The 26,767-nt window shown below is 41.6% G+C and overlaps 1 protein-coding gene across 9 annotated transcripts in view; it reads left to right on the top strand.

Annotated features, from left to right (window-relative positions):
• The window catches only part of TTC39B (tetratricopeptide repeat domain 39B), a 562,176-nt gene that overhangs the window by 495,406 nt on the left and 40,003 nt on the right, over positions 1-26,767 (top strand). For 8 of the 9 annotated variants that reach the window (XR_014821469.1, XR_014821474.1, XR_014821470.1 and 5 more), the window contains 5 exons: positions 12,254-12,364; positions 15,150-15,281; positions 16,529-16,605; positions 23,420-23,487; positions 26,694-26,758. Coding sequence is in view for 6 of the 9 variants with exons in the window: in XM_084985288.1 (XP_084841414.1) it covers positions 12,254-12,364; positions 15,150-15,281; positions 16,529-16,605; positions 23,420-23,487; positions 26,694-26,758 (453 nt within the window). In the remaining 3 variants the exon portion in view is untranslated. Of the gene's footprint in view, positions 1-11; positions 336-12,253; positions 12,365-15,149; positions 15,282-16,528; positions 16,606-23,419; positions 23,488-26,693; positions 26,759-26,767 lie in introns of those variants that run through there. The other variant, XM_084985320.1, reaches the window with a different exon arrangement.

Raw genomic sequence — 26,767 nt, forward strand, 5'->3', positions numbered from 1 at the left:
CATCACCATTTACAATGCTGAGTTTTAAAGCTGGGGTAAAATAAAAATTGTGTTACCGAAAGCAGTGATTAATAGAGGATGTAGCAGTAAGAGAGAGCTCTGGGCTGGGTGGATATACTGGGAATCTTCAGCAGATGTGGAGCTGCAGAATGCATGAGCTGTACATGCTCTTTCCAAGAGAGAGCAAAACAAATCAGTGGAGGAAGGAAGCTCTGGGAATACAGACATTGAAGGAACAGCTGATAGGATGAGTTCAAGCAAGAGCTATGGAAATGTGAGGATCAAGAAGACTTAGTGAGATGATGACTGCAGGATGGACAATGTGCTGGGGAGAGGTGAGTTCTAGCATAAGGTCAGCACAGCCAGGTGTTGCAAAGAGGTCCACCTGGGTATAGGCTGGAAAGCATCCTTTGTGTTATGTTATCAGACACTTGTAGCTTGGAGGGTTTCAGGAAATTGTGGCAGGAGCCAGGCTGTAGTGGCTGAAGATGAATAGGAGGAGGGAAAGTAAGTTAAGCAAGAGTCAATTCCTTTTCAAATCTTTTGCCTATGAAGAGAAGTGGGAGAAGTTCAGGAGGGAAAATAAAATTGAGAGAATGTTATCTTTTTTGTTGATTTTACTTTAAGAAAAAGTGAGTGATATTTGTGCATGTTTCTGAGTTGGAAAGGGGGTAGAGAGGACAAGGTTCGAGATCTATAAAAGAAGAAACAGAAGGAAATGTAAGAAATAGTATAATGGCATATTCAAATATAGTATGGGCATTTGTAGGTTTCATTTTAAAATTAAAATTTCTTAAAAAAATGAGACAGTAAAAATTCCTACTGTGCCTTTTAGTCAACGGGTCTTCTAATGCATTTGTAAAAACAAGCACTTGTAAATTTATTGTGGAGCAGCCCGGAAGGACATCTGCAAAGTTGAGCAATGTTTCAAACTTGAGCAAATATGTGGGTAGTTAGACCACATAGAGAGTAACAGCAACACTACCTAATGTAGTGCTGAGTCCTCCAGTGACTATCCACTCCACAAACCTCCAGTATATTGCTCTTCCACACAAAGCTGTGAGGCAGTCAAGGAGGGAGTTTGGTTACTTTTTAACAAACGAGCAATCCTGGATGGTAGCTGACATACCCAAGATGCCCTGAAGTAGTTGAATTGAATCTTGATGCTCCAACTTCTCATTTCCTGGCCAGAGCATTTTTTTTTTTTTCCGGCCACCCTCTGAGGCATAGGAAAGTTCCTGGCCAGCAAACATGAATCTGAACTGGAGCTGTGATCTATGCCATAGCTATAGCAATGCCAGATTCTTAACTCCTGTGCCGGGTAGGGGATGGAGGCAGCGTGTCCACAGAGACAAGCTGGATCATTAACTGCATCACAGCAGGAACACCCAGAGCATCTTCAGTGAACTCATTTGCCTCCCTGGTTATAATCCCTGTTTAATCTTATAAAGTATTTTGACAGCCATGGTTTCATTTGATTATACTTCAACTTGAAAGAGATGGGAAAGAATCTTTCCATGTAAAATGCCTTGCAACTCTGAAATCCTCTCTTGGATTGTTTAGTAATGAATGCTTCATAGAGGGAACTGTTGTTTAATGGGTATTAGGGTTTCAGTTTTGCAGGATGAAAAAGTCCTGGAGATTGGTTGCACAGCAGTGTACATATATTTAATACTACTGAACTGTATACTTCAAAACAGTTAAGGTGTTGAGTTTTATGTTATGTGTATACTACCACGATGAAAGAAAAAAGGAATGCAGAATAGATAATCCAGACATTATTAGAGAGTTCAGCCTATCTTTTTTTGACCTCCTTCTTTGACTTAGAAGTACTTGGTACATTGTACATGAAATTAAGACATGGATTTCATTTCCTCCTGGAAAGATCCTTCCTAGTTTAAGAAAGAAACCTCTGGACTGAGTTCAGGAACGCTGAGGCAGGGTTTTTGTGTGCATCTCACCTTCTTGCTATATTTTCTTTTTGCTTTTCCCTGACTCACTTGGCATTACCCTAAGGAGCTTCTGCTTTGTTATTATGGTTGTCCAGAACCTTCGCTAGTTAGGTAAGCTGGGGGTAGTTAGCAATCTCTGACAAAAAGGAGCCCTTTCAAAGAGATGATTAGTCAAGGCTAAATTAGTATCATACCAATGAGATGTTAAAGAGCACCTTTTATAATTGTATTTATTAATAAAATCAAGATAGGAGGAAAAGGCAGTAAGTACAGGTAGTTGAAAGGAATTTGATGTGTCATGTTCTGGTTTTGTAAACTAAGTGCTTTTTAAGGACAATTGATAAAAACTCCACTCCTCCTTTTAGTTAACAGATCTACTAAAATAGATATAACATGAAACACTATGGCACCATAGGAGGGGCTCTGGTTCAGAAGTCTATCCTGTTTGGTCCTGAAGGATGAACACATAATTCACAAGCAGAGACTAGCTTTTTCTTTTAAACTATAATAATAGTTACCTATTCATTTAAAGGCATTATTTAACAGCATTTTGACCTTAATATCATTTTTTTCCTGCACTTCCTAACAGCATAAAAAAGCTATTGAATAGATATTGTCATTTGCTCACATCTTTTTTATAGATGAGGGAACAGAGAGTTGGAGAGGACAAGTAACTTGCCTATAAGCTCACCATAGATTACGAATTTATCATAGGTTATGAACAGGTCCCTCCTCTCCCTTGGACCAGGAATCGCTGTAATCTCTTTGTCTAGTCATGTGTGTTCCTGAGCCTCTGGGCTCCACACAGCTGAACCGACAGGCCTGGGGTATGCTGGCCTGGAGCTCTTGAGTACAGATGAGATCTTGGGTTTGCTTGGGAAAGAACCCTGGATATACGTTGGTAAAGGCCCCTGAAGAGTAAATCCTTATCCCGTTGCCTTTCTTTCTGTGCCAACAAATCCTAAGTGTTTAGGTCTGTCTTTGAAAGAACTGTCTCTTTTGGACCTAAGTCTAGAGCCAATTGAGTTATTGGTAAAGGGGTCAGATCAATAGAGCTCAAACTCTCAGCTTTATTTTTCTTACAGTCTCTCTGAGAATGTAGATTAGTTGCATGAAGAAATGGACTTTTGTCACACCTCTGAATGAAACTTAGGTGCTATTGCAGGCTTCCCTCGTGAGGATAATGACTGTGGTGGTGTAGAGCCTGCCCTTCCAGCTTAACACATTGTTGACAGCATAGACTGTTAATGTACCAGCTTTCCATGTGGGAAGGAGGCTGGGTCATTTATGCCCAAACAGATATCTCCTCTCCCAGAAGAGGAATGCAGAGGTACGAGTCCAGGATTGTTATTTACCAGGTTCCCCTCAGGGAAATCTGGGAAGTGGGAGAAATATTCCTCCATTACAGCTGTTACTTTCTAACTCATCTGTGAATTTTCTAGGTAGCTACATCAATATTCACAATGCTCACCTGTTACTATTGAGCCTTTATTACATAGAAGTGGATTTAAAGTAAGTTTGTATTAGAGACACTTTTAGACAATTTGAAAATGTTAGTGGGAGTTCCCTTCATGCCTCAGTGGTTAATGAATCCACCTGGGATCCATGAGGATGTGGGTTCAATCCCTGGCCTTGCTCAGTGGGTTAAGGATCCGGCGTTGCCGTGAGCTGTGGTGTAGATCGAAGATGCAGCTCAGATCCTGAGTTGCTGTGGCTGTGGTGTAGGCCAGCAGCTGTAGCTCTGATTTGACCCCTAGCCTGGGAACTTCCTTATGCCCTGGGTGCCACCCTAAAAAGCAAAAATAAGTAAAAAAAAAAAAAAAAAAGTTAGTGACTATTCAATTGTGTTCACATTTTTATTTTTAAAATTTTATTGAAATGTAATTGATTTATTATGTTGTGTTAATTTGTGTTGTAAACAAAGTGATTCAGTCATATACACACACACACATATCATTCTTTTTCAGATTCTTTTCCTATATAGGTAATCACAAATATTGAGTAGATTTCCCTGTCCTATTCAGCAGGTCCCTATTGACCATTCATTCCATATACAATAGTGTGCATATGCCAGTCCCAAACCCTAAGTCCATCCCTCCCTCCTACTTTTCCCCTTTGGTAACCATAGGTTTGTTTTCAAAGTCTGTGAGTTTGTTTCTGTTTTATAAATAAGTTCTTTTGTATCATTAGAAAAATTCCACATATATTATCATATGATATTTGTCTTTTTCTGTCTGACTTACTTCACTTAGTATAATAATCTCTAGGTCTATCCATGTTGCTATAAATGGTATTATTTCATTTTTTATGGCTGAGTAATATTCCATTGTGTATATATACCACATATACCACATCTTCTTTATCCATTCCTGTGTCAGTGGACATTTTGGTTGCTCCATGGCTTAGCTATTGTAAATAGGTATATGTAATTATTTTGAATACTTTATTTATCAAGTAAAAGAAGCAGTTAAAAATGTAAGGAGTAATTTAGAGAAACTTAGAAGTACAGCATTATTGTATATTGATTATTGGTTTTTTAGCCTTCTATTCATTTTAACACAAATCATAAAAATCCTCTCTCTGCCTTCTACTCAACAGTTCTCATGAAGCAGATATGATTAGTAGTGGGTCATTAGATATGAGCAAATGTGGAGAAGTTTGCCAGGTAAGAAAGTCTGAGAGTATATGTGGTTCTTATCAGGTGAGGCTGGGCAGTTTGACACTCTTAGATAATTATACTAATGCCTCAGTACATGTTAAGTGCCTATACTTTTATTTCCATGTGTGTACCTGAGTTTTTCTATGTTGTAAAGTAGTAACAGCAGGCTTGACTACTGTTTCCTTTCCTTCTTACAGATAAGGAAACAGAAACTTGGGGAGGTAAAGTATATTGTTCAAGGTTACAGAGCTAGGAAGTGGTAGAGATAAGAGTATTTTCTTTATAGCATTAATTTTATCTTTGAAAATTTTATAAATCAAATTTCCATGATAAAAGTAACATGGACAGAGTTCAAATAATTTGGAATAAGAAAAAAGTCACCAATTATATCTCTACTCAACATAGCATCAGTATAAACTGTGAGCTCTCAGAGGGTAGAAACAAAATCTCCAGGTAAATAACTGAACATGGCATAGGGGTCAGATCTGTTCTCTAGGACGACAGTTTCGTGGAATGAGTACATATAAGAAATCTTTGATTCAGAGTCTTAAAGCAAAGGGACTCGAATAAAGTAAAAACATTCTCTGGATGCCCTTAGCCAAGAATCCTGTATTCCTGTCTGCTTTCTGATGACTCGATCAATGAATATCCTCTTCTCCCCTCCCCCACCTTCAAATCTTCATAAATAATAAAATTCTGACATATTGATTTCTTACAGATAATATGACCTTTATGTTCCAAAGGGCTAGATTTTTGCTTCTGTTTGCCTTATAGCTAGTGAGAAGTAAAGCTTCTTAAATAATGCTTCAGATGTTCTGAAGGTAATTTATTCCTCCTTTATCCTCCATATTGACATTTTATTCTTTTCTGACTGTCAGCACTTGCCAATGTGGGGAGGGGTGATGAAAACAGTAGCAGTTCTTAGAGTCTCTATACCCTTAGGGGACTTCCTGCTCTGCTGTGATAGTTCCACTCCTGCTCCCTGCCTCCTGGAGCCCCCAAAAAGGCAGGCGCAGAAACATATGCAGGCACTTCCAGTGCTTTACAGTTCTCTCCCGGACAGCCGGACAGACAGATAATGTGGCCCACATTGTCGGCCCCCATCATTGGCACTTTGGATATGGCACCAGCCTCTATTCAGTCCCTGGCACCCACTCTGGAGAATTCCAGTCGGATCTCAGATCAGCACCTCAGACAGCTCCCAGACCCTGTCTCCCCTCCCCCTCCCTCTGGAAACAACCAAATAAATTAAAAGGGGGGGGGTACAACTAAGGATAAGGAAGAAGGGTACCTCTCCCTCAGAGTCAAAAGAGCTTTCTGCTTCCTCCAACTCTTCTGCTGAGGCGCTGCTGCTGCTCCCAGGTGACCTTCTAGACTGAGTTTGTTCCAAAACCTCAGACTCCTGAAACTGGCATCTTTCTACCCCCCAACTTCCAACATTCAGCACATTGGAAAAAGTGGGGAGAGGTGGTGGGGGTGGGGCAAAGGGCCGTTGCCAATATCTTGTGTTTCACAATTGATTAGATACCTAAATTGGGTTATTATTTTAGATATCTTTCCTTTTCAAAATATAAAAGACTCATTTTGCCTTTAAATGAATGTATCTTCTCAATCAGAAACAGGAAGGAAGTGTCTTTGCTTTACTGAAGATCTAATTGAGGGAGGCCCCTGGGTGGGGCTCCCACAGATCAAGACTGAGTGTGTAGTCTCTCTGGGCTGAACACTCACAGCTTTTGGAGAATTATACTTGGGTGGTAATTTGCACAGGCCGTGACAGTTCACCCAGCAGGCTCGTAGCAACCCTTGCCTTTGTTTTTCCTGCACGACTTGTGAAATGGGGTGGGGGGGACATTTCAAGGATGAGGCAATGCACTTAGGGAAGTGAAGTGACTTTCTGAATGTCACAGGCTAGAGTGGCAATGCCGACGTCTGATTTCCTGTCCAGGAATTTTCATTACATCACATCAGGCGTGAGGAGGAGGATGCCATGAGGATGATCCTCTTGGAGATACTTGGCTGCTTTTCAATAGCCATCCTCATGGCTCTGGTCTGGTTGGACAGGTGTGGTGGGGCTGGGTGGAAGGGTTTGAACCTCCTGAGGCAGTGTGGGTGGCTGTGTTAGGTTCATAATCTAAGGGAGCCATATGATTGAACATGTTTTAGGAAGAGGAGTATGAGAGTACCTAGGGCGAATTAAAACAAAATTAGTGTTATCTCAGAACTTGCTGGGCCCATCCCAGGCCTACTGAGTCAGAAACGCTGGTGGTGGGGCCCAGCAGGATGTTTTAACAGGCTCTCTGGTGAGTTGACTGCACATTGAAGCTTGAGAATGACCTAAGCAAAGCAAGTAATAGGAAGCCATTCTAGAGACTGTTTCAGAATTCTGACTTGAAGTGATGATAGTCTCAATTCATGTGATGGGATGCACATTAATTAAACTTAATTAATTAAACTCACCCTTTTGGTTGTTCTTTGTAGAACACGTGGTGGTATCGATATTCTTCTGGGGGAGGATGTTAATTTCATGTGAGCACGTTACTGAAATGTTTAGGAGGCTTTAGCGCCCACTTTGGTTTCTCCCTCTGAGCTGCCTTGCAAGTGTGTCCTCCTGCCAGGTGCCAGTGTGGCCACCTGAGAGGCAGAAGTAACCACTGGTGTCTGTTCCTAGCCCATTTCCTGGTAATAAAAGGTGAGCTGTACTCCTGAGAAAACTGGTGGGAGTGGAAATTAAGGAAACAGGTGAGAAGTAACCATGGAAAACCTAATGCTTGAATGGAAGGGGTGATTAGAAAAGGGGTGGGAATTTCTGAGCTACAAATTTCCTTTTGTTCTTAGAAAAAAATCTACCTTCTCTGCCGTGGTGGTTTCTGGTTTCTGCCTGCTTTCTGTCCTCACTTCCTCCCACTCGGCCTTGCTCACCACATTCCCAGCCTAGAATCTCCTCTTCTCTCTTCATCCTAGAGATTCCCATGGCTGCTTCCCTTCTGTAGCAACCCGCTGTTACCCTTTTCAAGAGCTTTCCAAGACCTTCCTCATCAATGCGGGGCCTCACACCACCCACCTTCCCAATGAGTCTCTTTGCCAGACTCATTATCCCAGCCTGAGATGATCTGAGTTACTGATCTCCTTGTTGAAGTCTGTGCTCCCTCCCCAGGAGCATGAAAGCTCTTCCACAGCTGGGAATCCTGTGGGTCTTGTTCGGGGCTCTATTCCCAATGCCTAGAAGAGTGCTTGGCATGTAGTTAGAGCTCCATAAATAATGCATTGAATGAATTCTAGGTAGAGAGTTGACATGGGAAGAGGTAGGGGAAGGAAGTGGTGGGGGGCGGGGCGGGGAGAGAGAAATGTGTCTGTAGACACTAGGCAGCAAATGACAGCCAGCTTGGCCTGGGTCGTGGAGGTGAAACAGGATAAATCTGGAGTTCCCTGGTGGCGCAATAGGTTAAGTATCTGATGTTGTCATCGCAGTGGCCTGGTTTGCTGCTATGGTGTGGTTTTGGTCCCTGGCCTGGGAACTTCCACATACCATGGGTGTGGCCAAAAAAACCCCACAAAAAACAAAAAACAAAAAAACACCAAACACAGGATAAATCCAAGAGATGTCCAGGAAATAACACTGACAAAATATGATGGACTGATGTGGAAAATATTAAGCAACTTGCTTGTGAAGAATCTTCCTGAGAGAGGTTTGTGAATTCCTAGCATTCTTATTGCGTCTCCTCATTTGCTGGAAACTTAAGAGTGAAGCAATTCTTTTTTTTTTTTTTTTGTCATTTTTTTGCCATGTCTTGGGCCGCTCCTGTGGCAGATGGAGGTTCCCAGGCTAGGGGTCTAATCGGAGCTGTAGCTGCAGGCCTACGCCAGAGCCACAGCAACGCGGGATCCGAGCTGCGTCTGCGACCTACACCACAGCTCACGGCAACAGCAACGCTGGATCGTTAACCCACTGAGCAAGGGCAGGGATCGAACCCGCAACCTCATGGTTCCTAGTCAGATTCGTTAACCACTGTGCCACGACGGGAACTCCTGAAGCAATTCTTTATTCGTGTTACAGTCGGAGTTCTCCAGAGAAACATGACCGATAGGATATATAAAGAGAGATAGAGATAGAGACAGAGTTAGATTGATTTATTGTGGGGACTGGCTCACGTGACTATCAGAGCAGAGAAGTCCTCCAGTCTGCTGTCTGCAGGCTACAGAACCAGGAGAGCCAGTGGTGCAATTCAGTCCTGGTGCAAAGTCCTGGGAACCAGGAACATGGGAGAGTGGAAGATGGCTCCCCAGCTCAAACAGAGGGAGATCAGAAATTCACCCTTTCTCTGCCTTTTTGTTCTATCCTGAACCTCAGTGGATTGGCTGATGCCCACCTGCATTGGAGAAGGCCTCCTGTTTTACTCAGTTCACCAATTCAAAGGCCAATCTCCTCCAGAAATACTGTCACAGACACAGAAATAATATGCCAGCTATCTGGACATCCCTTGGCCTGTTCAAACTGACATGTGAAATTAACTGTCACAAATTCTGAGCTCTCCAGCTAACCCTTTTTCCAAGAGCTTGTCTCATTTCTGAAGGCTCTGGAGAGGTGCCTCCAGCTCCTAGGCTTGAGGATTTCTGTTTCTACCCAGAGTATCTACCTCTCTCCCCACCCATCCGCCCAAACTGTCCGCCCACTCAGCAATTCTTAATGAGATGCACTATGGTCTAGATTACAACCAAGGCCCTGTGGATACAGTAGTGACTACAATAACCTCCTTGCATTTATATCTTAGAGTGGGAAGATAGGCAAAGACAAACAGATCCTCAAATACAGGCACAAGATAGTTTGGATGGTAGTAAGTGGTATGGAGCAAGCAAGACAGGATTGGGTGGGGTCAGTGAGGCAGCTCTGAGTTGGCGCTTTTTGAGCTGAGATCTGAATAACAAGGAGGAACCAGCCAGGAGAAGACTTGGGGGCAAAGGGTGGGTGGCTCCCTGTAGAACCTTCAGAATCCACTTCAAGAAGATGAATAACTGAAGTGCAATTTTGTTTTCCTGCTTGACAAATGAACTTGGAGGGGATAGTGGTATAGAAATTCAACCTTCAGCACTTTTTTCCCTCATTTTTCTTATTTCTTTGGCTGCAACCATGGCACATGGAAGTTTTCGGGCCAGAGATTGAACCTGCAGTACAGCTGCAACCTGAGCCACAGCAGTGACGGTGCTGGGTCCTTAACCTGCTAAGTCATGAGGGAACTCAATCTTTTAGTGCTTTTACATGAATCATTGTATAAGGAGGATGGGACTAACATATATATATAGCTGCTGTATATAAAACAGATAAGTAACAAAGACCTACTGCATAGCACAGGGAAATCTTCCCAATATTTTGTAATAACCTACATGGGTAAAAGGAATGGATATATGTATGTGTATAATGGTTTCACTTTGCTATACATCTGAAGCTAATACAACATAGTGAGTCAACTATACTCCAATAGGAGTTCCTGTTGTGCCTCAGTGGGTTAAGAATCCCACTAGTATCCATGAGGATGCGGGTTTGATCGCTGGCCTCGCTCGCTGGGTTAAAGGATCCAACATTTCTGTGAGCTGTGGTGTAGGTTGCAGACGCAGCTCGGATCTGGCATTGCTATGGCTGTGGCTTAGGCCAGCAGCTATAGTTCCAATTCGACCTCTAGCCTGGGAACTTCCATATGCCGAGGAAGCTGCCCTAGAAAAGGCATAAAGACAAAAAAAAAAAAAAAGAAAAGAAGTTACATAAGGAAGTTCCCTAGTGGCTCAGCAGATTAAGGATCCATCTTTGCCACAGGTGTGGTGCAGGCTATAACTGCAGTGTGGGTTTGATCTCTGGCCCAGAAACTTCCATATGCCACAAGTGCAGCCAAAAAACAAACAAGTGAAAGATAAATAAACAAACAAACATTTCTAGAGTTCCTATTTTGGCTCAGTGGGTTAAGAACACAATGTAGTGTCCCTGAGGATTCAGGTTTGATCCCTGGTCTCTATCAGTAGGTTAAGGATCTGATGTTGCTCTGAGTTGCAGAGTAGGTTGCAGTTGCAGCTCAGGTTCCACATTACTGTGGCTGTGGTGTAGGCCTCAGCTGCACCTCTGAACTGACCCCTGGCTTGGGAACTTCCATGTGCTTTGGGTGCAGCCATTAAAAAAAAAATTGTTGGAGTTCCCGTCGTGGCACAATGGTTAGCGAATCCGACTAGGAACCATGAGGTTGTGGGTTCGATCCCTGCCCTTGCTCAGTGGGTTAACGATCCGGCGTTGCCGTGAGCTGTGGTGTAGGTCGCAGACGCGGCTCGGATCCCGTGTTGCTGTGGCTCTGGCGTAGGCCAGTGGCTGCAGCTCCGATGAGACCCCTAGCCTGGGAACCTCCATATGCTGCGGGAGTGGCCCAAGAAATGGCAAAAAAGACAAAAAAAAAAAAAAGATAAAAAAAATTGTTATACAACATTTTAGAGTTGGCTCTAAGTTTTAAAGGGCAGAATTTCTGTCAATCATAAATAATTAACATGATTTCCAAACAAGGGTAAAATCATGACTCATACAAATGAACAGATGCTACAATTTTTACTGAACTCATTAATCAGTGAGGGAATTAGACAGATGTTATAACATTCAAAGGAGAAATCAAAATAGCACAGATCTATATGGAGTAAAGGAATGTTGAAATGAATGCAAATTTACATAGAACTAGCTTCTTCCACAGTGGAGGAGAGAAGTCACTTGAAGGCCAAGACAAAACTGACGTGTTAAATAACAGAGTAAAGCTGAAGATCTCATTGTCATTATTCAACTATTTGCGATTTGGGCTACATCCCATCTAGCAATAGAAAAGAGCTCCTTCAGGCTGCGGGAAAGGAAAGGTTTTTCAAGGCAGAGAGGAAGCAGGGGAATAGAGGAAATTATTAGCAAAGAATGGCATTGTTTTAGGCTGGGTCGCCCCCCTAAGGGCAGTAAAAGTGGTCTATCACCGGATTTCCTAGTGCTGATCAGGAAATTCCTGGCTGGCTGGTTAAAGATCACATTCTTAGGGCAGGTTGAAATTATAATTAGGTTGGGTTTAAGTCCTGGTGGGGTTTAGCATAAGTGACTCCATTTTGGGCCTGTTGCTTCTTTTCAAACACTTGTCTATAGACGACAATTATTTTTCCTTGCTATCATTTACTTACAATTTATCAAGTCATAAGATAGTTCCCATAGAATCCCAAACATATAACCTGGCAGTCTCCTCTAGATTTTAGACAATGCATGTCTAAAGCATATTCTTAGCCCTACATAAAACTAAAACAAAATAATCTCTGCTCCCTCTCATGAATAGAGGTAAGTTCCCACACTTGTGGTCTTTGGAGTGATGGGGTGGAGAGTCTGTCATTTATTTTGTGCTTGCTATGAGCCTTATTTGTTAATTACGCGCGTCCTTGCAACAACCCCCTGAAGGAGGTGCTAGTGTTTCCATTTTGCACATGAGAAAGTCAGGTTCCCAGTAATTAAAGAAATAGCTGGTAAGTGGCAGAGTTAGATTTCCAGCTTGTCCTTCTGTCCCCAAGGTGTACACACACACAAGCACTCCCTGTGACAACTTGCTGAAAGTAAAAGCTCTAGAAATTCTGTGTATTTTTCCTTGATCTTTAGGTCACCGTCAACGAAGGTGGATCTCAGGAGTTGCCTGGAAGAGTGTACAGTGGCCCTGAACTTATTTCTAAGTAACAGATTTACAGATGCCTTAGAATTGCTTCGACCATGGTAATTAACTTTCTTTTAGATAAAATATATTTTGTCAGATGCTTTTGTTGTCATTCTTTATTTTTTTCCTTGATGGTGTGCTTGTCAGTTAATTTTTCTGCATTTCCACCTGAAAATTTATAAGCTAGTTTGGTTGAGACCCTAACTGTTGTTTAGTTTTAATATCCAGTTAAAAAATTTATCTTTTCAACTTAGTAGAGAATTTCTGATTCTTTCTTCTGTCTTAATTTCTGTACTTGTTCAAATAGTATCATCTTATTAGTTTTGATGAGCTTCATTTTGCACTTTTCACTGAAGTATTTTTATGGCTATTCCTCTTAAGTTTAAGTATCATTGAGAAAAGTTTCCTGTTTTCAATTTTAATTTTAATTTTTTTTTTTTTTTTTTTTTTTTTGCTTTTTAGGGCCTCATCTGCAGTATATGGAAGTTCACAGGCTTGGGGTCAAATCAAAGCTACAGCTGCTGGCCTATGCCACAGCCACAGCAACTTGGGATCTGAGCTGTGTCTGCAATCCACACTACAGCTCATGGCAATGCTGGATCCCTGACCCACTGAGTGAGGCCAGGGATCAAACCCCCTCATGGATACTAGTCAGATTTGTTTCTGCTGCACCACAACAGGAACTCTGAGAAAAGTTTCTTTTTAATTGGGTGTGGGAAAAACTAAAATATGCTCAGATGCTGAAAAGAAATTTAAGGTAATAAAAATCTTATTGGGGCTCCCTCTTTATGTGATAAATAAGTCATGCAATTTCATTTCAGTGAATAGTATCTGTTAATTTTGATGATTTGACAGCAAAACCTGTGCTTAACTTCTTAATAAGCCTCCCTTTGACCACACTGCCCACTTGTAGAGCTTGAGTATCTTGTGACAGGAATAATCACTCTCTCCTCGTGCCTTACTTGGCAACTTACTTGGATGAAACTGAGGCGTCAGGTAATAATTTTCAAGACAGATATGTGGGTGCAGGAGTGGGACTCTCATTCCTTTGAGGAGTCAGAGCGGTGACATGACTCTGTCTGGTCAGTGACTTTGAATCTTAGAAATTAGTATACCTGGAGTTCTTGTTGTGGCGCAGTGGTAATGAACCCAACTACTATCCATGTGGAAGAGGGTTTGATCCCTGTCCTCGTTCAGTGTGTTAAGGTTCCTGCATTGCTGTGGCTGTGGTGTAGGCTGGCAGCTGCAGCTCCGACTGGCCCCCTAGTCTGGAAACTTTCATATGCTGTAGGTGTGGCCCTAAAAAAAAAAAAGAAAAAAAAAGAAATTAATGTACCTGCTAAACTGTGGTAATTCTAAGATTTAGAAGAACTGCACTCAATGAGCATTTCAGAGGTTAGAAACAGATGGTAAAATGGATGGTGAAGCTCCCTGCCTCAGGAGATTGCCCAGGGTTGTTGGCTTCATCCAACACATCTCACAACTTCTGCCTTGACTGCCCCCCCCGCCCCGTCCTTCTTAGTCCCTCAGACTGTCCCTCCCTCCCTCTCTCTCCATCTTCTGTCTCTACGGTCCCTCTGTCTTCTCCCTCATCTCTTTATCTCTGCCTGTCATTCTCTTCTTGTCTCTCTTCTCTCAATCTGCCTGCCTGTCTGCCTTGTTTTTTAAATCAAAAAGTCTTTTTTTTTTTTTCTTCTGCCACTGATGCCCAGCTGGTCATATTATGGAATGAACATAAATGACTTAGTCTTATATTTAGTCAAGTTTTATATTCTCTTATCTTTATGCATATTTCACTGTTAAACATACTTTTTTTTCCCCACTTGAATACTTTTCTTCCTCTTGGAGAAGCTTTCAAATGTGAGCTTTAGAACCACAATTGTTGATGAACTTTGGGCTTCTCTTATTCCTTTTTTTTTTTTTTTTTAGTAGCTAGTGCCCTCATTTTTTGGGACTAACTGCATATTACCAGAGGATGTTTAGACTATTTCCAGGTGGGAAAGAATAATGTGGCTTGTATTTGTTTTTCAGAGCATCAGGCTGTTGTGCATTATATTTGAATTAAAAAAAATAAAAGCTGTGCTGTAAATAACTAATTATTACTTGAGAAGTTTTGAGGAAAGAGAAGGTGAGGTTTTCAGTCTGAGAATCTGGGATGTGCCATCCATTAGGACTAGCTAATGTCCTTAAGAATCAAAGCAGTACTCACAGATTAACTTGATAATTTGAATTATCAAGAACTTTAATCCAGATTCCCACATATTGGGGTTAGATTTGGTCAGAGGGCTTCCATGAATTTTTGCCTGGGCCCTTTGTGGCTGACCAACTTTCTACAAAAATCTTGCTTCCTCACAGTCTCTGGCTGGGAGATGAGAGGGGATGATTTTAAAGAAGCCTTATCTTTCAAAAATAGATTAGAATTTCTCTGTCACAAAAATATCTTTCCAGTGGCCTTAATGTTAGCATTTGTTTCAGAGCGAAAGAGTGCACTGCTTCTTGTTCAATAGGGAAAACCTGGTTTGCTTGGAAACTTTTTCTAAAAAATGAATTGGCAGGCCGCCCCCTCGTGGTCAAACAGGGAAAAGCATGTGTCACGTTCTGCTTCCACCTGGACCGTTTTGTGCGGCCTGTGTGGTGTCAAATTGGGAAGGTCCGCGGCCTTTGAGTTTTTTAGGGAATGTCTTTCATAGTCCATGCAGTTCCCGTGGTCATGGTGAAGGAGTAAATGTTGTCACTGTCGAAGTCACGATGTGGATTTACTAGGATTTCTTGTGACTGGTATCAGGCGAGCCCTGAATGCTTTCCAGTTGAATTGAAATGTAGTAATTTCTGTGTTCTCCTCAGGGCTAAGGACAGTATGTATCATGCCTTGGGCTACAGTACCATTGTGGTGATGCAGGCCGTCATGACCTTTGAGCAACAGGACATCCAGAACGGCATTTCTGCAATGAAGGACGCCTTACAAACCTGCCAAAAGTAGGGGCTGAGTAATAGCTGAGATAATGCCTATAAACCCTTCTGTCTTTGTGACAAAATGAATGGATGCACCTTGCTTGACTGAGAGTTCTATTGCAAGTTGGCCATGGTTGTAGAAAAGACCTTGAGCAACAAAGCTTCCTGGCCTCCTGTAGTTTTATGTACTAGAGACAAAAATTTCCGCTGAGGAATTGCATGTGTGTATGTATGATGCTGCTCCACGTGGCTAAACAGACGCACCTATACCTTCCACTTTTCTTTTTGGTCCTTGAGCTACCCAGAAGGGCCAAGGGAGATTTCAGTGGGATGCGTGGCAGGCACCTCTCGGGGGCCCCCTGGTGGAAAGTTTAGGTACTACTTGCCAAGCTAGGCCAAGCAAGAGGCATACTTTCCTGTGGGAGATGCTGCAAGTTCAGAAGGGAGTCTTTTATTTGTTTCTTATGTACACATTTGAACACTGTTGATTGGAAAATTACATGAGGTTTGCTTTATTTTAATCTTGGTGTGTATAGAAAGCTCCCAGCAAAAGCTATTAACTAGCATTGGTACATTTATTTTTTTTGGTCTTTTTTTTTTTTTTTTTAGGGCCACACTCATGGTTCCCAGGCTAGGGGTCCAATTGGAACTGTACCTGCTGGCCTACACCACAGCCACAGCAACAGCAGATCCGAGCCGTGTCTGCAACCTACACTACAGCTCATGGCAACTCCATATCCTTAACCCACTGAGCGAGGCCAGGGATCAAACCTGCATCCTCATGGATACTAGTTGGGTTTATTAACCACTGAGCCACGACGGGAACTCCCTGCATTGGTAAATTTTAACACTGATGAAATTATCTTCTCTTGTAATGTTGCCGGCTGCTGAAATGAAGAGTCTCTGATTACTGTACTCTAACTCCATCCTTAATGTGTGGCAACTCTTACCCAGAAATATTGATTTTAGCCATAGAGATCAGGGTACATGCATGACAGGGTTAGTATTGACTGTTTTGCATAGGTTTATCCACTCGCCTGTTCGGTAAGCATGGATTCAGTACTCACAGGTTGCTAGTGCTAGGAGCTGGGTGTGAAGAGTTCAGAGGGGTGGTCTCTGCCCCATAGACTTTAGGGCTCAGAGTTCTGCTTTGAGGAGTCTTGGGTGTGATTGTGACTGAAATGGATGTCAAATGAAAATGAGCTTGGCCTGATTGCTTGTTATTTTTTTCCTTTCTACTTCCCTTTTCCCCTCCTACTTATTTTCTGCAGATACAGGAAAAAATGTACAGTTGTAGAATCTTTTTCTAGTCTTCTTTCTAGAGGATCCTTGGACCAGCTGACTGAAGGTAAGAGTCACTTAAAAGATTGTTTCTTTTCCTCGAAAAATTAAAATGTGATCATGCTCCTAAAATGTGATACTTAAAAGTATAATATAAAGTAAGTGGAATGTCTTTTTCTCTTCCCCATCATGCTCACCCTCCACAAGTAACCACTATTAACAGTTGGTTTTCAAGCTTTACAGACTTTCCTGTGTACATTTACAAATATATACAGAAGGTACATGCAGGATTTTTATAGTTATTCATGGATTCATTTTTTGTAAGCATAGAATCACATGATATATATTGTTGTACAATGTAATTTTTGGCATTGACTTTTCCCATTTCAAGAAAATATAAATTTTACTTCATTCTGTTTTATTAACTGAGTAGTTGGGGGAACTCCCACTGAGTAGTGTGGTGTAGTGGGTTAAGAGTCTGACTGTCGCAGCTCGGGTTGCTGCAGAGGCACAGGTTCAATCTCCAGCACAGCAGAGTGGGTTAAAGGATCCAGTGTTGCTGCAACTGTGGCATAGCTGGGGCTTGGATTCAGTCCCTGGCCTGGGAACTTCCATATGCTGTGGGTGTGGCCATAAAAACAAACAAAAAACTGTTTAGTGTTCCATAGAACCAGTACCATAAATTACTTTTTCTCTATTGAAGGACAGTTACATTGTGTATTTTTTTTCACTATTATAAATGATGTTTTCCTAAAATCCTTGTGCATATATGTTTTCATGCATTTTTGTAAGCATTTCATGGTATAGATTCCTAAAAGCAGAATTACTGAGACTGAGCTTTTGAAAATTGAAAACATTTGTAGATATTGCCAGTTTTCTCCAGAGGCTTAAGTCAGTTTATATTCTTACCATTCATGTACAAGAATTTCTATTTTTCGACAAGCTATTCATTTTTTTTCTCAAGGTCAAAGTAATTTTGCTACCTTTAGAATAATGATGGTGTTTCACAGTATGGAAGATGTTTGGTTTGTGGACACTTAGGAATATTCAAGAACCCAGGAAGGACTACAGCATCTGGATCAGATGGCTGGGAGGAAATGACTCATTTTTCTGTCAATTCCTTGCTGTTCCCACAGAGATTAGGGCAGAAGTTCCACGATTATGTTTTATGAGTGTTATTCTCTAGTCAGAATGGTTTACAAGAAAGGAGCATTCAGATTTTCCTGTCGAAGAGAAAATAGCATCCTTTAAATGTGGCCCTTGTGGAATAAAGCTTCTGCCACCCAAAGAGAATTTGTGCCTGTGTTGTCATTGTCACATTTGTTCTCTGGAAGAGGTAACATGAAATTGCCAAAGTAGCTGTGGCTCATTAAGGCAAGAGCACTTTTGGATACTGCTCTCCATCATTCCTAGTGGTCAAGTGTGTGTCAGACACATTTTTGAGTGTGTTTCATTATGAAGTTTTTTTTTTTTTTCTTTCTGGAGTCACACCTGCCACATGTGGAAATTACTGGGCCAGGGGTCAAATCAGAGCTGCAGGTGCGGCCCACACCACAACCACAGCAACAGGGGATGTAAGACCCTACATCTATGACCTACACTGCATCTTGCAGCAACGCTGGATCTTCAAGTCAATGAGTGAGGCCAGAGATTTAACCCATATACTCACGGATACTATGTCAGATTCTTAACCCACTGAGCCACGAGAACTCCTCTTTATGAAGTTTTGTTGGCTTTGTTAGATGAGTTTTATCAGCTTGTTATGGACATCGGAGAACTTTGGGTCACTAGAGTGTTGATTACTGGAGAGGATTATGAGACTTGTTCCAGACGGTATGATGTTGGCCCTAAAACTGTCATGGAGAAGATTGGCGTTTCCTTGGTCCCTCCAGGCAATGGAAGCTTATCTTTTTCTCCTGAAACTGACCTCTAAGAATCCTTAAGAGTTTATCTCTTTGATTTAAAATAGAATATGTTTTCATATTTTTCATCTTAGGGCTATTTATGTAAGTTGGCCCCAGTAGCCCTAAAGTAGGTCAATGAGAGATTGAATGGGTCCCAAGGAAATCTGGCTCATTTATATTCTCCTTACTGTTGTCCTCGAAATGGCTTCTCTCCGGGGACCCATTGCCCCCTGCTTCCATTTTTTTTTCCAATATAAAGGCTGACATTTGAGGGTTTTTAAACCTAGTTTTGGAAAGAATGGCATGGCATTTTTGGTGTAAGTATGAATAATAAGAATAGTAATTTAAAAATGTAATAATGATAATCCCACTCCCCTTTTTAAGCACTCTGTGTGTCAGACACCATCCTTGGCGCTTTCCTTAGCCTTATCCAATCTAGCCTATCTAGCCTCCTTGCTATAGACTAGGAACAGATGTTCAGAGAAATTAGACAAATGGTCCAAGATGATCTGCCTAATGGAGCAGGGTTCAAACCTGCCTTTCCCTAAGCCATGGTTCTTTCCACTGTACCCCACAACTTCTCCCATAGGTGGGTAGAAAAAGATATAAAATATGTCACATATGGACAAAGGTAATGTTGAATTATTTCTGTATTAGATATCTTGAAAATAGATGGCATGTGTTCTTTTTATTATGCCTTTGGGCATGGCATATTTAGCAATATTAAAAAATAAACAGTAATAAGATACCATTACACACCTATTAGAGTGTCCAAAATCTGGAACACTGACAACACCAAACGTTGGTGAAAATGTTGGGCAGTTGGAGCTTTCCTTCATGGCTAGAGGGAATGCAAATATAGCACAGCCTCTTTGGAAGATAGCATGGCAGCTTCTTACAAAACTGGGAGCTGAAAACTTGGGTTAACACAAAAATCTGCAGGTGAATAAAGCTTTATTCAGAATTGCCAAAACTTGCCTTTCAGTAGGTGACTGGATAAATAAATCGTGGTACATCCAGACAATGAAATATATTATCATTGCTAAAAAGAAATGAACTATCAAGCCATGAAAAGAATGGAAGAACCTTCAGTGCATGGAGGAAACTTCAGTGCAAGTTACTAAGTCAAAGACACTAATCTGAAAAGGCTGTATACTATATGACTCCAAGCGTGTAATATTCTGGAAAAGGCAAATCTATGGAGATAGTACAAAGATCCATGGTTGCCAGAGGATGGGGTGGAGGGATGAATAGGTGGAGCAGTGAGAACTTTTAGGGCAGTGGAAGTATTCTGTACGATGCAATCAAGACAAATACATGTCATCATACATTTGCCCAAATGCATAGAATGTACAACAGCAAGAGCAAGAGTGAACCCCAATGTAAACTGCGGACCTTGGGTAATTAGGGTGTGTCTGTAGAGGTTCATCAATTGTAACAAATGTACCACTTTGGGGGTGGTGCTGATAGTGGGAGAGGTTATGTCTGTGTTGGGGGCAGGGGATCTATGGGAAATCTTTGTACCTTTCCCTCAGTTTTTCTTTGAACCTAAAACTGCTCTAGCAAAAAAAGATCTTAGTTAAAAAAATTTGGGAAATAAATCAGCTTGTGACTCTAGCATCTTCTAAAATACTTGTTTGTTAAGACTTTTATGTCTAAAGGCATGCTTAGCAAATGCTTCAGTGCATAATGGAGATATTTCCTTCAGTGAACTAGGGAATTTATCATTAAGAGATGTTCTGGTAGGTACGTACTCATAAATGCCAAATGTCTCATTTTGAGAGCTAGAGACTGTCCAATATAAATCAACCAGAGTGAAGAAAGAAGACTTTTATAAATTAAGTTGCATTTATTCCTGATGAGTTTGGCTGTCACCACAACCCAAACAGACTTCGTGTTCAAGGGAGCATGTCAAAACATTGTAGATTTAGTGTGAGATTTGTTTTTCCTCTTGGTAATTTCCATTTCCATCCTGGAGTGGCTGGTTGTCTGCAGGAATGAGGATATTTAATTAAACTTTTTGTGGGTTTAACATAGGACACACCCATTCTCCTTTCTTCATGGCTGGTGTATTGCCCTGAATGGCTTTCTAATAGCCTTTAAAATCAGATGTTTACACGCAGTGCTTGGGATGTGAAAGGGATTTAATACAAGGAATCCTTACACATGGAATGCAGAGTTTAAACTTTCTTGCCTTTTATCCCTGGATTCTTTTTATGTCCTTTATGCTTTGTCTGCCTTTAACTAAAGGCTGATCCATCCGCCCTTCTGCTCAGATCTCTGCAGTGACTTACTGCTGCCTACTGAATGAAGCCCAGACTCTGACATTCAAGATTGTCCACAATTCAGCCCCAGTTTACCTCTCTGGGTTCATTGCCCATGCCTCCCTCCCTGTACACACCTCGTGCTTCAGCCACAGGCACACCAGTGGCCTTGCCACACAGGGCTCTGTGCTCCGTGCCTTTGCTTGTGTTGGTTCTCTCCCAGTAGCCCACTCTCCTCCGCCTTGGCCCATGCCCTAAGCCAGCACTCTGGGTAGGCTTTTAAATAGAATAATTACTACCAATTCCCACTTTGTTACAAATTTGCCTGGAAAGAGGGTATTCAAGTGACTCTGTAAAAACAGAAATTACCAGTTTTTATCCCACTGAACATGCTGAGAAAATGCAGAGACATTTACTTTGACGTGAGGCATTCCAAGGGCCTGAGACCCTGGCTGTTGATGCTGCCAGAATGTTCTCAGGCCAGAACTCCTAAAGTTTGGCCTGTCATGGGTTTAGCTCCATCTTACATGTGCTGTTGGAAGATCTTTGTTGCACAATTGCATCTTTGAAAATCGGCCTTTTAATATGAGTGTGGCAGGTAGGTGAACCAATTTATGAGAACTAGTGGTGTGTGTGTGTGTGTGCTGGTAGTGGCTGTGTTGGTGGTTATTGTGGTGATGATGGTAGGGTCTTGTGTGTATAAATGAAAGAAATAATGCCCTAGTTTTTTTTTTAAGTTTTATTGAAGTATAGTTGCTTTACAAGGTTGTAAATAATTTTTGCTGTACAGCAAAGTGATTCAGTTATATATATACATGCATCCATTCTCTTTCAGATTCTTTTCTCTCATAGGTTATCACAGAATATTTGGATAGAGTTCTCTGAAAGTACTAGTTCTTATCCAGTTAGATTCGACAGCATTCCCATTAACACGGAAATACCCCATTTTCCGGCTACTTACGTCACCAGTGTTCTACTTTCTGAACTGTTAGCAAAAAGCATGATCTGGGCCAAGGGCAGTGATCTTAGTGAAAGATTAGTGAAAGATGCACATCGAATGCTTATGCTGCACTGTGAGCTCTATATGCAACCTCTTGGTGAATTCTGCAGCTCTGAAGTAGAGATGTCCCTGGCCAAATGTTACAGATGAGGAAGCCAGCAGAAAGAGGGGAGGGTAGCTTGCTCAAGTTTCTACAGCCTGTATGGGGCTGAGCCTTTCCTACAACCCAGGCTCTAAAATACCCCAAACTCCTTTACTTAAATAACACACCAGTTCGGGAGTTCCCGTCGTGGCTCAATAGAAACGAATCTGACTAGCATCCATGAGGACACAGGTTTGATTCCTGGCCTTGCTTAGTGGGTTAAGGATCCAGCATTGCTGTGAGCTCTGGGGTAGTTTGCAGACACAGCTCGGATCTGGCGTTGCTGTGGCTGTGATATAGGCCAGTGGCTTCAGCTCCAATTGGACCCCTAGCCTGGGAACCTCCATATGCTGTGGGTGAGGCCCTAAAAAGACAAAAACCAACACCCAAAAAAACCCAGCACACACCAGTTTGCATCCCATGGATAAAACCAGAATCTGGTTTTGTTTGTGCAGACTTGCAAAGATTTCTCCTCCCCCTAACTCTGCCGGTATTGTGGATGATTTAGAGAGATAGGTCATGTGTTTTGGGGCACTCCACAGGTCCTGGCAATACGCACAGAGTTCTACAAAGCCCTTCTGTGCATGCCTTGTTCCTGCGCTAGAGGTCTCAGGGATCCAAATAGCCTTTGGATAAAACTGCGCTATTACTAATTTTTTTTGACATCAAGTCTTCTGTGAATAAGGAGTCTTGAGTCTGGCATGCAGGCCAGTTCTTTTTCATAGAACCCTAGGGAATTTCTGCTTTCTCTTCAAGATAACAGGGCGCCTAATCCTGTAAATGACTGTCATGCCTTCATATTTTGGAAGTTTGCCTTACTGTAAGTGAGTTTGTGTGTGTGTGTGTGTGTGTGTGTGTGTGTGTGTGTGTGTGTGTGTTTGCCATTTCTTGGGCCGCTCCCGCGGCATATGGAGGTTCCCAGGCTAGGGGTCCAATCGGAGCTGTAGCCACCAGCCTACACCAGAGCCACAACAATGTGGGATCCGAGCCACGTCTACAACCTACACCACAGCTCATAGCAACGCCAGATCCTTAACCCACTGAGCAAGGCCAAGTGTCAAACCCTCAACCTCATGGTTCCTAGTTGGATTCGTTGACCACTGCGCCACGACGGGAACTCCTAAGTGTGTTTTTCAATCAATTAGCTGTGTTAAACTTGCATGTGAAGTTACATATAAGTGATTTCCCCCTGTGTTGTACAGCAGAAATGATCACAACCTTGTAAATCAACATCAATAAAACATTAAAAAATGAGAAAAAAAAAGTGATTTCCTTTTTGGTTTCCGCTTATGAGGTGAGTTTGGGTCTCTGACACCAATTGCCTGACTCTTGGCAGTTATATTTGAATGGAGCCAAAGATGACTTCCCTGAACCATGTCACACATTCTGGGAAAATCTTGCTGAGGACCTGAGAGCTGAGGTCATTATTCCACTTTCATGGAAGTGCCAAAGCAACCAAGGTTTTTGTGTCTCCCTGGGGCTCATTGAATTACCAGAATTTTCTGAACATCTCAGAGCAATTCCTGTGGATATGGGATTTTCCTTAATATGCTTTTATTTGTTTTTAATAGAGGAAATGCATGCTGAAATCTGTTACGCTGAGTGCCTCCTACAGAAAGCAGCCCTCACGTTTGTACAGGTAACGAACATTTGGAATAGAATCAGTGTCGCCTGGGGAAGCCTGCCAAGTATGACATAGAAAAAATGTGGCTCATTCTATGTCAGTGCTTCAGTTCTTTTGACTCAGAGTCATAATGACATTTGTTATTGCTGATAAAACTTTGGTTGCAAGAAGACCCTGGGGAGGTTTTTTTTCCTACTCAAATGCACTTAAAAGGGTCTATTTTGAACTTCAGTCTGTTGGGAACAATTGCCTTTTAAAGCACCTGTCTTGCAACCACCACACCTAATTTCAGGATGCTTCTCTGTGTGAGAACTGCGAAATCATCCTTCTTTGTGCTTGCTGATGGTGGAGGGCTGCACACAGGAGGGACTTGGCTGGAGGAGGCTTCACCTTCCTTGGCTGTTCCCTTCTCGCACCAGATGCTTCAGCAAAGCTCAGCTGTGCATGCATAGAGAGCCAAACTTCCCACGTACACCTCACAGTTTATTTCCTCTCATCTTTGTATTCTCATTTCTTTTCTTTTTTCTTTTTAATTTCTTCCTTTGGAAGAGCAGTTTAAAAAAGTCACTCACCAAAACAATGAATACTTTTCTCATGGGACATTTAAATTTCACCTTCAAGAAGTGTCACCACCAGTACCTTGCCTGTCATTGTAGCTTCCAGTGCTTCTGAAAAATACAGATTTGGATATCATGGCTGCACAGGTGGCTGTGATGGATACAGTGGGAGTCAACGTAGGGTGGTGATTGTAAGGGAGCAGAAATTCAACTGGAAGATGGAGAGTCTTCCTCCATCTCAGTGGTCTACATTGAATTGAGAGTTGCTTTTCTCTTTTACTAGAAGTTGACCTCTTAGGTTGGATTCTGGTTAAGTAAAATTGAATCAGTCTGGTCTATGACCCTGTTTCCTAAAACCCTATGTATTTTGAAGGCTGATTGAACACAACAGTCTTGCTGCTTCCATGAACAAATGCTAGTCAAGGAAGCCCCCAGTTTTTTCTGATGTGTTTTTCAAATGGGAATTTGACAATAAAATCATTGATTTGAAGACTTTTTCATGTTTGAGGGCTTGTAATTCAACATGTGCGAGATAGCCGTGGCTCTTGCCTCTTCTTCATACCTCCGTATCCAGTCAGGCTCATGGTCAAGCTGTTTTTACCATGTGAAGATTTAGCAGCTACATCTCTTCCTCTTTATTCAGACTATAATTGTTCTAGTATGGGCATCGTCAGCTCTTCGTAGGGACTCCTGCTCTGTAGTTTCTCTTCTCTCTGGCTCACTCTCCATTGTGCGATTGTGCACTGACTCAGAGATGAGATTCTCCCTGATCATGTCTCTGCATTAGCATTTAGTAGCCTCATGAACTATGGTAGTATTTGTGTATCAGAATATCACCGATAGGAAATGCTTTTTCAAACTAAACTGCTGTCTCCCCCCATATTCTCTACTCCCCTCTTATCAATGCCCTCAAATGCTCCTGACAGGCATTATGTATACTTGAGTAGCAAGGGTACAAGCAGCTTTCTTACTCCTTAGTCATCCCCTTCTTTGCAGTAGATTTCTGCAGCCGTGCTGTTGCATAAGCACAGATGGCCAAACACACCATGATCTTTAATGCAACCTTGCTTTTCCTCCTGAGTTTTTTGTTTGTTTGTTGTTGTTGTTTTGCTTGCAGAGTTCATATCTGCCTTGCCTTCCTTCATCCCTGGTTACTTCCTAATCTTTTTTTTTTTTTTTTCATGCTGTAAGCACTGATGCTTCCAGGAGGCTTTTGTGGACCTCTTTGTGTCCCTGTCCACCTTTGTGCTGTGATGACATCCTGTGCATGTCTTTGTTTCTGTGTGCATGCCTCCAGCCCTTAGAGCATTATGTTGCTGTTGTCTGATTTTGCATTCAAGAGCCTGCTGTAATAATAGACATCCAGCACATGTGTGGTGAATCGTGAATTCTTTTTTTTTTTTTTTTTTTTTCGTATTTTTAGGGCTGTACCTGCGGCATATGGATGTTCCCAGTCCAGGGGTTGAATCAGAGCTATAGTTGCTGGCCTGCGACACAGCTACAGCAGTGCATACGTACACCACAGCATATGGCAGCATCAGATCCCCAAACCACTGAGCAAGGCCAGGGGTTGAACCTACATCGTCATGGGTACCAGTTGGGTTTGTTACTGCTGAGCCACCACAGGAACTCTGAAATGAAATATTCTTATTGGAGGCAGATTTTAATCCAACCTAAGAAGTTCTTTCCTGGCAAGTATTGGAATTTGAGGAATGGTAATGTTCTTTAAAATAAGGAGATAAACATTTAAATTGCATAGTGAATTTTATATTTGTTGATTCTTGTAATAATTTAAATATTAAGTGTTTAACAAAATCAGTTCTTCTTTTGCTCCAGAAGGATGCCCAAGTACACAGGAAATAAATTCCAGAGCATCCTCCTGATATTAATGACTAGACAAACATTACTGGAAATGTGAAACATGGGGCCATTTCTATTAGCACTGACTTTTAGAAGAACGTCTTTCAAGCAGTTATTTGCTATACTTTATTAAGAGCGTCTTGGAATCCTAGACTGCTGACTCTGAAAAGGTCATTGATTTAGGCCAACTGCCCCAATTTTATGGTTGATGACCATCAGGCAGAGAGAATTGATCTTTTTTCCTTCAAACAAAATTTCATATCGGTGACAGAAAATTTAGAATCCAAATCAGTTATTTTTGATTTGGAAATGTATACAAATGAAATTCACAGTGTTTAATAGCCTGGCTGCTAAAGTACCTTGAAAGAAGTATGATAATTCCATTTATTAGGAGTATGAAAGACAAGAAAGTTAGGCCTTGAGCAAACCTCAAAAGTCAACCACTTTGAATTCCGCTAAACCCAGAAGAAGACTGCTCATTAGCTGGTAATGTTTATTAAAGTAGGTTTGGACTAACCTCTCTGGCTCCTGAGTAATGACAACTACTTCCTTGATTGCTTCCTTAAAGTAATGCAAGGATTTTAAAAATATTTTCTGTTTTTTTTTTTTTTGTTGTTGTTATTCTCTAACTTGGAGGAAAAATGACAAAAATCATTTCAAATGTAAAGCAGGAAGAATGTTTTAATTTAAAAATCATGTCCTCAAAAGGTACCATTTTGTTCTAATCACACAGCTACACAGCTGTGGGGACAGTTTAAGAATCTTGTGCTAAATGATCTAATTATGTAATTAAATTATTTTCAGGATGAAAATATGATCAACTTCATCAAAGGTGGACTCAAAATTAGAACCAGTTACCAAATATATAAGTAAGTTAA

Source organism: Sus scrofa, chromosome 1 (genome assembly GCF_054392235.1).
Source record: "Sus scrofa isolate SSC_HxYL_T2T_F1_AM1 chromosome 1, Sscrofa_HxYL_maternal_Yorkshire_Landrace_v2.0, whole genome shotgun sequence".
Taxonomy (NCBI): domain Eukaryota; kingdom Metazoa; phylum Chordata; class Mammalia; order Artiodactyla; family Suidae; genus Sus; species Sus scrofa.